We start from the raw sequence: 14,441 nt of genomic DNA, 5'->3' as shown, positions 1-14,441 counted from the left end.
ATTACAAAATATGCAATATACTGTATGTATTTCTTTACAACTGAAGCAATGTTTTTTGTAGATGGAATTATGTTCAGAGCTAGCAAAAATTCAGGGGTGTCAGAATCCATTAATGTATTTCTTTATCTGATGTATTTGCTTCTTACTGCAGGTTGCAATTGCTTGTCAGATATAATCATTTTTGCATAAATGTCAAACTTCAGCTTGTCCTGGCTCACATTTCAAGGGCTATGCAATGCCAAGATTCCAGTTAGCATTAATACTATGTTTATAGTAAAATAACCCAGTAGATATGAAATTGCACTGAAGTATGCACAGCTTCTTATCTAGAATGGTTTAAAGTGGGTTGTTAAACTGATAAATGATTTTGTCTTCATAACCATGCAAGCGCATTATGTCACAGTACTTTACAGACACACAGAAGAATACAGATCAGTTATATCTTCTGTTCATATGGTGAAAATAATAGGTAAACATTAACTATGTAAATGAACAATATTAATCATATATAGCTGTTTAATATAATCAAACCAATTGTCCATTGTTCAGTAAAAATAGGAATCAGCAGGCATTGTAATGACTGCAGGTCTGGTGAATGATGTCACCATTGAGGCAGGGGAGCTCTCTGAAGGGAAGCAGGAAGTCTGTTGGCAAGGCTTGCTCAGTGTGAAGTCGTTTCTTAAAGCTAGGGGAGTGTGGAAAGAGCCTAGAGGAAAACTTGGGCTGCTGCAATCGTACTACCCTATGTGTAGTGCTAAACTTTACTGCACAAAACAAGACCTATATGGCCAGACTGCCAGTGTAGCAGGCTGTTCTGGCTAATGAACAAAATCTGAAAGTTACTGGTTTTTTGTTACACACTGTTACAAGTTACTTCCCTCTTGAAAACTCAGTTATGAATAAAACTGTTTGATTTCTGTTTAAAGTTACCTGGATTTTGGTGCCTTTCTACTTTGAGAAATTATTGCTAAGGCCAACAATTAAGTGAATTCCCACAACAGATATAGCATTATCTTTGTCATCTTCAAGAAACACAGATTTAAAGCTCTGAATTGATTTTATCTTTATACATCTACCACATTGCTCAACTGTGAGTAAAACTCCTTGGAATTTGAAAATAAACCTTTTGTTCATGTTTAAAGGAGAATTGAACCCTAACATTAAAAAACTCCTACCCCCTACCCTACATAGACCCCCTCCCTCCTCCCCTCAGCCTAAGTGTTACCCACGGCAAATGCCCCTAACGTTTTATTTACTCCTCATGCAAATTCAGTCATCGGAGTTCACGGGCACCATCTTTTTCTCTTTGGAAATCTTCAGAATTAGACCGGCGTGGCAGCACATGCGCAATTGGAGCAATTTTCTGTTTCGTGACAACTACGCGTGTGACGAAACTCACGAAAATTGTTGAAGCGCCTGTCTCATTCCGAAGACTAATGAAGCGGCTGAATATGGTGCTTGTGAACTCCGATGCCTGAATCTGCACCGAAGGGTAAGTAAAACGTTAGGGGCATTTGCCCGGTATAACACTTAGGCTGGGGGGAGGAGGGAGGGGGGTCTATGTAGGGTAGGGGTTTTTTAACTTTAGGGTTTAGTTCTCCTTTAAGAAGTTCTGTTGTTCTATCTATCTATCTTGAGCGGTGAAGTGCCACTACACCACTCATTTCCTCTTCCACATGTGTGTGCAAAAGTTGTTCAATTGTCCAATTCACTTCTATGCCCTCAGAGAAAATATGGTCCAGGGTAAAATCCATCAAAGATGGACTTCGATCCAGAGGCCTATGGAGGGACCCTGGAACAGGTGGAGTGGAGTAAGGCATGACTTAGGGGACAAATAGGAAATTAAGGGGAGGTCTTAATGGGGCATTCTGGGGATTGTAGGCAGGGCTGAGCCTTTAAAGGGAGCTGAAAATTGCGGGAGAGCATTCTTACCTTTGGCAGAAGCAAGGGAAGCAGTGTTTCCCGCCCGCCCTGACGGAAGGTAGGGGTACCATGTTGCGGCTTTGGCGGTGTGGGGCTGCCCTAATGGGTAGCCAAATAAGGGGGGCTGGAGTCTTAAGGTGAGATTGGCCTGGGGCTAGGCTTAGGGGCAAGGAGGCACAGTAAGTGAGAAAACAGGACGGAGGCTTGCTTAGGCTGGAGAATGGGTTCATTATGAAGAGTAATGTGAATGCATTATAAGATACTGTTAAATGTTATGCAGCCTTAAGCGGTTAAATGTTATGCAGCCTTAAGCGGATATTATTTTATATGTTACAGCTTATTCATTTGTTATGCATTTGTTACATTAAGATTAACATTATGGGTATGTTGGTGGATGGTTTTACAAAGCTTGGTGAGTGTTAATAAATAAGCTGCAGCCTTTTTTCCACCCATAAAATGTTGTTTTGTGTCTCATTGGGGTACGTAAGTCAATAGTGATTTAATATCTTCTTGAAGTTTTGCTGAGTTATTAGGTGCAAATTATTTACTCAAAGCAGTCAGCAAAAGAACATTTAAGAGAAAATAGATATAAAGTCCTATATTATGAGCTGACTTCTTATCTTATCTTATCACATTAGTGGTACCGCAATACTGTATTTGAAAAAATCCTGTTTTTCTGGGTTTTTTACTAAAATATTGGTGACATTGGGAAGGAGTGGATTCAACAACCTATATGTATTTAGTCACCTGACAGTAAGATATAGCAGGAAAGCATCTGCTATAATTTATAACACTTGTGCAGTTAGTAAGTTAGGTTAAAAAAAGACACATGTCCATTAACTTCAACATTTTATGTCTATATATAACCTCTAACTGCTGGTTGATCCAGAGGAAGGTAAAAACCCCATTTGAAGCCTCTCCAATTTATCTAAGAGGAGGAAAAATTCCTTCAAAGATGCTAATCGGACTAGTCCCTTAATCAAGTTGTACTATGAGCTATCTTCCAAACCTTGTATTCCCTACCTTGCTAAAAAGCAATCCAACCCCTTATTAAAGCTATCTAATGTATCTTATTTTCACCACTCTCACATTAAAAAACCCCTTCTGAAAATATAGCCAGATTCTCCATTTTTCTAATTGGAATGGGTGACATCGTGTCAGCTGGAAAGACCTACTGGTAAATTAGAGAGATTATTATAAGATCCCCTTATTTATTTATACATGGTTATCATATCACCCCTATTTTGGAAAGCAACAGACAGAGATTGATCCAGTGGATGTCACTTAATGCAGGGAGGGCCTATTGTTGCTTAGCAATGTGATGTCATGTTTGACCTGTAACCCTGTGTGTTTTCTTCCTCTTTGTCTTCTTCCTCTTCCTGTGTATGCTCTCTATGAAAATTTCCTGTTGCAGACATGTTACGCTGAGTTCTATAAAGCAACCAAGTTACTGTTCACACAGAAGTTGGTGTCTCTGTCCTTACTTACAGAGAAGCTGCACATGCAGTTCAGATCAGCTCTCTGCTAACACCCTAAAGCACTTTTTCTCCTGTGTGAACAACCCCAACTTGGCCAGTCTTTCCTCGTAGCTAAGATTTTCCATACCTTTTACCAGCTTAGTTGCCTTTTTATGCACCCTCTCTAATTCAATCTCTCTAATAGACTAATTAATAAAAATGTCTGGTTGGTTGCTTATTTAATTCTGTAAGCCCTTTCCATACTATAATAGTATAAATGTATGTACACCATAGAAATGAATGGAGAGTGGTGGAATTTCACTCTATAGAGGACTCTGGTGATCTCTAACTTCACTCTTTGATAAATATACCCCTATGAGTACTGTTGTTTTGCAGAAGGCTACCTCTACAGAGCTAACTTAAATCACATATGATTCATATTAATAAAAATGAAGGGAAACAATGGTTTGAACACAAGTAGTATGCTCACATACTTTACATACACTTTGGGCCTTATTTATCAAAATTTTGAATGTTTCTGATTATTTTAATAAAAAAAAGTGAGACCAAACTTGAATCCATAATTGGACCTTATTTATTATTTAAAAAAAGCATGATTTAATTGCATTATAATTTTAGTTTTTTCCTGAATTGCACAATTTTTTCGGGCTTTTTCCTGAAAAGCCCAATCTTTTCCCAAAAAGTCTGAAATAGTCGGATTTTTGGGCTACATTCAGAGAAGACCACATAAACTTCCAAATAGGAAAGGTACTTTATCCATTGACTTATATGGATTTTCAGTCTTTTTCCATCCTCAGGGTATAATAAATCTCAAAAAATTTTAGGGTTATTTTTCACTAAAAATTCAGATTTTATACTTAAAAAAAAGTTTTTGGCATTTGGACATTATTAAATAAACCCCCTTTATTTGGATACTTGAGAATGGGAAAATATCTCTAGACTAGTCTAGTCTGCCCAGTGAGAAAATGATAACAAACGTGAAACATAAATAATTTCCCCTTTTAAATCAAATGGAATGGCTGTTTACGTAAGGATACTGTTACAAAAGGAAAAAGTACCTCGCTCACGAGCTAAAAAATAATGTTTACTATACAGAAATTCCAGTTTTTCAAGCATAAGCTGTGCTCTGTTGCAGGGACAAACCAGAGCACAGCCTGTACTTGAAATGTTGGAATTTTTGTAAATTAAGGATGCACCGAATCCAGGATTCTACCTTTCTCAGGAGGATTTGGCTGAATCCTTGTGCCTCTCTGAACTAAATCTATATCTTTAAAAGCACGTGACAAAACAAGGATGTAAGAAAAAATGTAACCGTGCATTGCGTATAAAATTTAGGATTCGGTTCTGTATTCAGACAAATCTTTCATGGAGGATTCAGGGTTTGGCCAAATCTAAATAGTGTATCTGTAGTCCCTACTGTAGATATAATATGAGTGTGGTATTTTTTTACTTATACTTCTCTTTACCTGCACCCAGGACAGTTAGCCTACAATTGGCAATGAAGTCACCCCTTTTAGGGCTTGCACAAAACAAAACAAAACACAAAATAAAATCCTACTCCTCTCTGGAGTCTAACTAAACACAGGGTTTCCCTCACTAACCCACCAGTCATCTATCCCAACTCTGACGTACAAAACACTAAGAAGGTATTCACCTGTTTTGCAAACTGTGACTTTCTGAACAGAGCAGTCTCTCTGAGAAGCTCCCATCTTCTCTCACAGGCAACACAGTGAACTGGAAACCAAACTTTTTAACACCCAGCAGCTAGGTTAATTAGAAACTCATGCACATGCTTGCCTAAAAGGATTAATCCTAGAGCTGCTGGTCAAAATATTGCTTCTTTTGCATACAAAATCCCTCACTGCGCTACAATATAAACACACATACTGTACACACATAGTGGAGAAAAAAATCCTCAACAGAAATGTAACCAGCCCTTTAGCCAAAATTCCCCAATCTCTTCATTGCAATAAAAACATCTTAAGGGTTTACTATTTTGCTTTTATAGTAATTAACCATAAATTAATTTAGCAGAATGCAGATATGTGATGAGAGACTGTACGACTGTTGCTGCTTGCATGCTTGTTTAGGTTCAACCTTTTCTGAACTGTCTGTCAGTTTTAATGCAGCTTACTAACAAATGAACTGCCTCATTGCACAGGCATATCAAACTCACATAGATTCAGATATATGCCAGATGAGATGTGGAGCTCTAAACTGTAAGTGCTTCATTTGTCAGCAGTGTAGATTTAACAGATGCAAAAATATAAACTTTGTATTGCTTTGCAGGCATGATTTCTATGAAATAAATTACCTTTTTTCCAATGACCGTAAAAAATGTCTGTTTGACTTCTATCTGGATAATTGCTTGCCTGATTTAAATAGCAATATCAGAAAAACAATGCAAATAAGTCCCTCTGGATATTAATAAAATCATGGAATAATTACGATAAGAATGTGTCTGCTTTGCATCTGAGTTAGAAAATAATAGTACAGTAATCTACTTTTGGTTACTAGGAAACCTTAAAAGAAACATATACTCTGTTTATAAAGTGGTTTGTCTTTTCTTCTGGTATCATTTTAATACAAAATGGATTTGGTTCATTAACTTCATGCATAAGTTTATTTATGTAGGGACCCCTACTGGGTAATCTGCCCTGCAGCTTTAAGGCCCCCACCTTTTTTTCTTAGAGTGATCTGCCAGGAGAGAATGACACTCCCCTGCTACACTGCTATATAGTGTGTGTAGGGAGTGGCCTCTTCCTCTTTGGCCTGTGGATGGTGATCCAGCTGGGTGTGCTCAGGGGAGCCTGGGCACAGCTAGGCCCAGAAAGGCCCATGTGCTTTGGAGAAGAAGTCGGGGACCAGGTAACCCCGTGAATGAGGAATAGTTACACTAGGGCAGACTTGTCATAGTCTCTCTAGGAGAGAAAGGCAGAGAGGTGAGAGAGAAAGAGCAGCTGAAGCTCCAACGAGGATTTGCAGTAAGGGAGTAGCTTCCCAGAGGCTTTATGTGTTGCCTCCAGTCAGGGACCTCAGTGAAGAGGGACTGTAGGGTAGAAGCTGCTTTCCTGACAACTTCCAGGAGGGAATGTGTGTGAATACTGCAAATGCCTAATGGAGACCTTTCCTCTGTGAGAAATGCCTAATGCCTGCAGCTCTGTGTGAGAAATGTGCTATTGCCTCAGCTCCTGTGTGAGTACTAAACCTGTGGTCACTTGCCTCGTGCATAGTTAAATAAACCGTTTTCTGTTTTACTGCAAGAACCTCCTGGCGCCCATCTTTTGTTGTATGCACAGTAGCCTGGGGGGATGTAGTTGCACTACACCATAGAGGGAACACTTCCACATGGCGAAGGCCCTGACCCTGTTGTGTGAAGTCGCGTGTAACCCATGCTTCTACTGCTAGCTGGACAGTTTAACTATTTGTGTGCTATGCAGCCCAAATAGGTGTTACATTTGGCTGCCCAACGTGGGGCTCGATTCCCTAAAACCAGGCTGTGCATTGTTTTGTTCGAATCGTACGAATGGATGTACGAATTTGTCGGAGTGTACGAATGGATCGTACGAATTTTTCGAAGTGGATAAACGGAACGTACGAATTCTTCTAATCGTATGGATTTCCTTCGAAGTATTTGGCCGTGGGTTCGGGCTTGGAGGTTCGCCCCGAATTTCACGAAGGCCTGCGGATGTCAGTTGGATGGGAGGAAGATGGATGTCCCGGATGGAGCCATTTCCTGCTCATGTGTGATCCCGGATCATGGATCTGGAAGAGGAGAATCTGGAGGATGGATTCTTCTGATGTTTGCTACAGCTCTTCTATGGACTCCTGCAGAGTGAGATGCCTAGAGTGCTGCTTGCTTGTTTTTTTTTTGTGGCTGGAAGGACTGCTGGACTAAGTGGGTTCTAATTCAGGACTATTGATCCCCACCACAACTCTTCTGCCTTCACCTACTCGCTGAGTAGTGTTTCTGCACCCAAGGATTGGCCTGTGTGGACCCTTGGGAGGGGGAGAAGTATTTTTGCTGATGTGTAATAAAGTTGACCAACTGCAACTGTTTATTATGCAATTGAAAATGTTTGATACAGTATTGTGCATGCTGTGTTTCCTTTACAGTGACCATTGTTACCAGGTATGCCTTAGGAGAGGATACCAGAAGTGGATGTGATGGTACTGTAAGTTGATATATGTTGGGGATGTTTAAACCATTGTCGGGACGAAATGGGTTTTTCCCCCGGGTGTATGTAGGGACCCCTACTGGGTAATCTGCACTGCAGCTTTAAGGCCCCCACCTTTTTTTCTTAGAGTGATCTGCCAGGAGAGAATGACACTCCCCTGCTACACTGCTATATAGTGTGTGTAGGGAGTGGCCACTTCCTCTTTGGCCTGTAGATGGTGATCCAGCTGGGTGTGCTCAGGGGAGCCTGGGTACAGCTAGGCCCAGAAAGGCCCATGTGCTTTGGAGAAGAAGTCGGGGACCAGGTAACCCCGTGAAGGAGGAATAGTTACACTAGGGCAGCCTTGTCATAGTCTCTCTAGGAGAGAAAGGCAGAGAGGTGAGAGAGAAAGAGCAGCTGAAGCTCCAACGAGGATTTGCAGTAAGGGAGTAGCTTCCCAGAGGCTTTATGTGTTGCCTCCAGTCAGGGACCTCAGTGAAGAGGGACTGTAGGGTAGAAGCTGCTTTCCTGACAACTTCCAGGAGGGAATGTGTGTGAATACTGCAAATGCCTAATGGAGACCTTTCCTCTGTGAGAAATGCCTAATGCCTGCAGCTCTGTGTGAGAAATGTGCTATTGCCTCAGCTCCTGTGTGAGTACTAAACCTGTGGTCACTTGCCTCGTGCATAGTTAAATAAACCGTTTTCTGTTTTACTGCAAGAACCTCCTGGCGCCCATCTTTTGTTGTATGCACAGTAGCCTGGGGGGATGTAGTTGCACTACACCATAGAGGGAACACTTCCACATGGCGAAGGCCCTGACCCTGTTGTGTGAAGTCGCGTGTAACCCATGCTTCTACTGCTAGCTGGACAGTTTAACTATTTGTGTGCTATGCAGCCCAAATAGGTGTTACATTTATACAGTCTCTTTCTCTCTCTCTTTAAGTGCCATAAGGTCTCAAATTCACAAGGCTAGACAACTCCCCTAGGGCTATTATAATTTCAATCTTTCACTGTTCAAGGAAAAGGAGAGAAGGATGTGATCAGTTTCAAGACATTGACACAGGACAGGAAAGGCAGTGGGCCACAAATATCAACAAAGGAAAATAAGAATAACAACAGGCACAGTCATATGAGAAAAGCACTCAGAACAATATTCATTACTGAGTAAAGCCTACTCAGAGGGGGCATAATAAAATATCATAGCTAGCGATAAGCAAAGTTTTTCTTCAGATGTCACCACTAAAAAACACCTAAAGACTTCAATGTACTGAGCACTGAAAAAATTGTGCTAGAATGGAAAAAGTTATCATGAAAAAACGCTCATTGAATTTCCATACAGATTTGTTCATCACTAACATAGGTATACAGATACAACACAACCAACAAAACCAGAGCATCATTTGTGGTTTCACATGCAGGTTAGAGTCATCAGCTGAGCTGACCCATGTACTAGCCAGGTTACTGCACACTTTAATTAACTGGCCTGATGGTATTAGATTTAGGATTTAGTACAAGTAATCAATAATCCATGTCAGTATTTTTATTTTTTTAAACTGCTTTATGTCTACACATTCCTAGAAAATTATGCTTAGGACAAATATTGGCACAATGTTACAGTATCACTGTGCAGGGGCCATTCAAAACACTGGTGGCTCCTGCAAGGCCGCCCCTCAACTTTCCCACCAAACTTATCTTTCCTGTGCGGGAGGGGTCTAGGGAGGGTGCATGACTAAAGCAGAGAGAGCAATGGAGCTCTATACACAAGAAGAGCAGAATGTTGCCAACCCTGGTAAAAAGTGTGGCACTGACACCTGAGGCAAGTTGCTCAATGTGCTCCATGGCATCAGGGCTCCTGTGACTGTGTACAGACTACTCGAGGGTTGTTTTTTCCATTAGCTAGCTCCTTGCCAGAGGAAGAAATATACACAATAGAAACTAAGACAAGGCTGAAATTGCATACTAAGTCAAAAAACAGCACTTCTAAGTCAATAACAACACTCATCTATGAGCAGGACATAGTGCAACTCACAAAAACATGTTTGTTTGTCTTTTTTGCTCTTTATTCCTTGACCTGCATGTAGTTAAGGACTAAAAAAAATAGGTTGACTCCCTTAATATTATTGTGTGCTCTTGTTCCATTCATTTCATGTTATCAGCACACAACCACCAGGAACATCCTACCTCTACATTATTTATGCAAAAAGTAATCTTTTTATGAAACTGTTTGGATGCTGTCTAATTTACAACTGAACTTTTTCCCACCTGCTTCTCTTTTTCCATCTACAAGATGTTTTTTTTTTTTTTGCTTTAGGGAAAAGTAACTGCAGAATAACGTTAAATTGTTTTTTGAAGTGAGATGGTACATTTGAATTTCTTAGCTTTATTCTATTTTTTTGTTTTATTTATTCTTTTGATTCTGCCGCTGTCTTCCCTTAGTTTCAAGAGGGATTAGTTCTTAGCAAAGTTCTCACCTCTTTCTAAGCTTCGATTCCACAAGGATCTGTCTCTTCTTCTGGGGTGGAGGTGGTGGAAGTTCATCCTTAGCATGCTTAACAAGTATGTCCTCCCTTTTGGTCACCATAGTTACAGTTTCCATTGCAGTTGTCTGTGTAAGTGATTTCTGAGTGGTGGTGGCAGCCTGTGAAATCTGTGAGAAGTATTGAAACAGAGGTCACACATTGCTCAAAAGATCTCGCTGAAGTGGCTAAGGGATATCAATAAAAAAATTATCACACAGGTCACTGAACCAATGCACATTTGTTTTAAAAATGTAAATGCAACCACAGAACAATATAAGGACAATATAACACCCATGTGTTTCATACATATAATATATGTATGATTCTGCACATATGCACATACAGGCATATACAATTATACAACGTAAAAGGCAGATTTATTAAGGGTCAAATCTAAAATTCAAATTTGAAATTCAAATTTAGATTTTTTTTTATGGTCACTTTCAAATTCGACTAGGGAGTTATTCAAATTTGATTTGAGTTTTTTTTAAAAAGAATCAAATGAGATTTGTCATACTCTGGCACTTTAAGAACTCAAATTCGACTACTGTATTTGTCACCTAAAAGCTGCCAAATTACTGTTGATGTCAATGGGAGAGGTCCTGGGATCAATGGAGTTGTTTGCAGTATTCCTATCATTCGAATTTTTTCTGAGAAAAAAACTTGAATCGGGTTTTTAAAATTCTAATCAAATCGATTTGCATTCGGTTCGAGTTTTAGGGTCGATTCCATTCATCCGAGTTTGAAAAATTTGATTTTATTAATAAATTTTGATTGGTCGAATTTTGAATTTATCGGAGTTTAGTGGAGTTTTTAAAAACTCACATGAATTCGAAATTCGACCTTTGATAAATGTGTCTCAAAGTGTGAAAACATACAGTAAGGCTAGCTTAAGTATTAATATTTGTTAGTGAGTGTTATTGATGTGTATTAGTGTTACAGATCAGTTGCTCTCAAGCCACTTATGGAAATGGTGTAAAATAAATTGTATATTAATAAATCTGTGTATTTCTCCTTAAACTTACGAAGGTATTAATGAAAACTCGACTTTTTCTCACTGTTTTAAACCTGAAACCCAAAAAAGTTGTGACAAAATTGTTCATCAATTTGAATCATACAACTTTTTTGATTGTTACTCCTAAAAATCGACTTTATTGAATTTATCGGATTATCGAATGAAAACTCAAAAAATCAAGCTCGGAAAACAATTGAGAATCCTGAAGGTAAAAACATGTTCCAATTGTTAAAGGGACCATCTGCTATTGACATCTACATGATTTGGACAGGTTTTAGCTGGAGATTCTGTTTTTTAGCAGCTTCAGAGCATACTAAATCTTGAGTTTTTTTACTTGACCAGAGAAATGTAAAGGTTTAACAGTCCCCCTAATGTTACGCCATACATTGCAATGCCTGGAATCAACCATAAAAAAGAGCTAGGCATGGTATTTATAAAGGATTTTTCATAAGCTGTACGAAAGCTGTCATTTTGTGACTCTTTAAAGGAGAAGGAAAGCTACAGAGGCATTTCATTGCCAATAGATTAGTTGCAATAGTGCAAGCTAGAATGCTATATTTATTCTGTAGAATGTTTTACCATACCTGAGTAAAAAGCTCTAGAAACTCTCTGTTTGTTTAGGATAGGAGCTGCAGTATTAACATGGTGTGACATCACTTCCTGCCTCAGTCTCTCCCTGCTCTGGGCTTAGATTACAGCAGAGAAGGGAGGGGAGGGGAAGAGGAGCAAACTGAGCATGCTCTTGCCCAGGGCAATGAGGTTTAAACTGAATGCAGGAAGTCTGATACAGAAGCCCATGTGTACACAATAGAAGGAAAGAAATGCAGTGTTTCTTTTGACAGGGGACTCAGAGCAGCACTACTTTGGGGGTTTACTGGTATATTTAGATGGACCTTTCTGATAAGGCTTACTTAGTTTTAACCTTTCCTTCTCCTTTAACACTTCCTTGGACACATTAACCAATTCCAATTAGTGATGGCCGAATTTATTCGGCAGGCCTCGAATTCGCGGCAAATAAATTCCCGAAACCACAGTGAAAATTAGCTGGCTTCAATTTCGCCAAAAACGGACGCCGTCGTCAAAAACAAGACGCCGGCGCTGTTTCTCGAATTTCTCGTTGTTCTCAGCGAATCTAAATGCCCATCACTAATTCCAATGTAAAAAGAAAGAAAATTCCAAGGTGAAAAAATTGGAGATGGTAAAAGTAGTGTTTTATACAGCTACTGCATTGTACACTAGAATTTTACACTGTATATCATGGTCTCACAAAATCTAAACACAGCTGTATACATACATTGGATTTTACATGGTGATACATGGCATTCCAACAGCAACATATGGAAATGTGTTATGTATTTATACAACTTTATTAATACAGCATTGTGAAGTTTAAATCCTCTGTGCATCACAGTAATGTGGGAACCAACTAAGCCACCTTTCTTGCTTACATTAACGCACAAAATTGAGCATAGTGAAATGTTTCACCCAATTCTTACCTTTGTAGTTTTTGGAAAAGAATCTATATTTGTGCTAGTATTTGCATTCAGTCCCATTTGGGAGCAATGGGGTATTTTGAGTCTATTGTAAACCACGCTCTGTGTTAAAATTAGAACTGGGGAATCATGAAGAATACCCAGTAGTTTGATTTTTTTTCACAGTTATTACTTTCCTGAGAAAAAACAAACTGGCACATTTATAAAAGCAAATCAATGTGTCAGTTTGTCAGAATGGATTCAGCTGCTATCTGCTGCTTCTATGAAAAAAACTATATTTGTTAATACATCTTGTTTTTAAAGATAATACTCAAGTTATCATCACTGTGCATGTTCTTTTACTTCAAACTGCAACCTTAACCTCTGTCAAGTGTTTTCCCTAGTACAAATCAGCAGTCAGATTAATAGATTTTCCTAAGGTCCAAAGTATAAAATAGAATATAAACTGTAATGGCAAGTGTGCGTTCCAAAACAGCTAGGAATGGGTCAGAAAGAATATATATAACAAATCCCTAATGGTGGTGTAGCAAAAATATACCAGTTGTATGTTTTTATTGAAAAACATGTGTACATACTTTTCGACGGATACCTTGTGTCAGAATATATTTTAAGGAGTAGTACACATGATAATGCAATGTTTTGGAGCTCCCAATTTCATTTATCAAGCAACTTGAGTACAATAAGCAAGTGGAACTGTTTATTACTTTTTACCTATAAATGTATAACTTAGACTGAACTGAACAGCATGCTCGGCGATGCAATGACTTTGCCGTGGACACAAGCAAATTCAAAAGCATTGTGTAAATGTGCCTATAGACCAATTTGGCATATTTCTATTTTCAACCATGAGCAACCATGAGCAACCAAAGGTCAAAGAGAAAGATCCACCCCTAACCAGACACTGTGTTAAAATGTGTCAGGAAGTGGTCATAGACCAGTAGGTCAATAACAGAGAGTAACTAGGGAGAAAAGGAAGTGTAGGGATTTCAAGCCATAGGGACTTAGTAAGCCTATTGGTCCATACAGCTCAAACCTTTATTTTCAACATGTTTTCAAGGGTAGATATTCATTGCCAGAAAAGGAAGGGAAACCCAGTTGATATGTGAAGGAGTAAAGGAATTCATATTTGAAAAAGTATTTTATAGTCTGGCATCTGCTAACATAATTTCAGTTTACAGTATACTAGAAAGCAATCCATTTCTAGAGAAGGAAATACTAATTCAGTAGACACCTACTACACACAATAAAAACAATGGACTCCCCATACACAGGGGCCTATTTATCATGCTGTGTAAAGTACTATTGTTCATAATAGCCAGATCAGATATTTGCTTTTGCTTTCTTTTTTTTTGCCAAAAGAATTATGTAGCAGTATTAAATAATTATCATATTTCTAAAGCTATTTTTATGTAGACTTCCCAAATGCCATAGTGCAAATCATTATTTCATTCCTTTAATTGAATACTGTAACCCATTCATTCAATGAGAAGAATTCAGATGGCCAGTACAGTAAATTCCAGTGGAATTTCCTGTGTACAAAAAAATCCAAAAAGCAGCAATGGTTGCTTTTTACACAGCATATGTAAAGGCTGCTGCTTTTTAAGAAAAATGACCATACACAGCAATGGCAGGCATTCAGGCTATGATGTATTGTGTGTATGGTTATCATTTTTTCATACAGCATGATATTTAGGCACTTTATTTGACTATTCCAAGCTTTGTCTCAATCTCTGTATTGTAGTCAACATCCAGATGTTACCCATTACCATCAATACATTGTGGGTCAGAATTTTACTTCAGTAGAAGTGGAAAATGTTAATTTAGATGGAGAAGTGTTATATGGAAACACCATGT

At 38.8% G+C, this 14,441-nt stretch overlaps 1 protein-coding gene across 1 annotated transcript in view; it reads right to left on the bottom strand.

Annotated features, from left to right (window-relative positions):
- dmd.1.S (dystrophin, gene 1 S homeolog) overlaps positions 1-14,441 on the bottom strand; it is a 935,293-nt gene that overhangs the window by 751,180 nt on the left and 169,672 nt on the right. Inside the window, exon 16 of the mRNA XM_041584187.1 lies at positions 10,032-10,207. Coding sequence (XP_041440121.1) covers positions 10,032-10,207 — 176 coding nt within the window. The remainder of the gene's footprint in view (positions 1-10,031; positions 10,208-14,441) is intronic.

Source organism: Xenopus laevis, chromosome 2S (genome assembly GCF_017654675.1).
Source record: "Xenopus laevis strain J_2021 chromosome 2S, Xenopus_laevis_v10.1, whole genome shotgun sequence".
Taxonomy (NCBI): Eukaryota; Metazoa; Chordata; class Amphibia; order Anura; family Pipidae; genus Xenopus; species Xenopus laevis.
The sequence above is the reverse complement of the archived record's forward strand: the minus strand, read 5'-3'. Positions and strand labels throughout refer to the sequence as shown.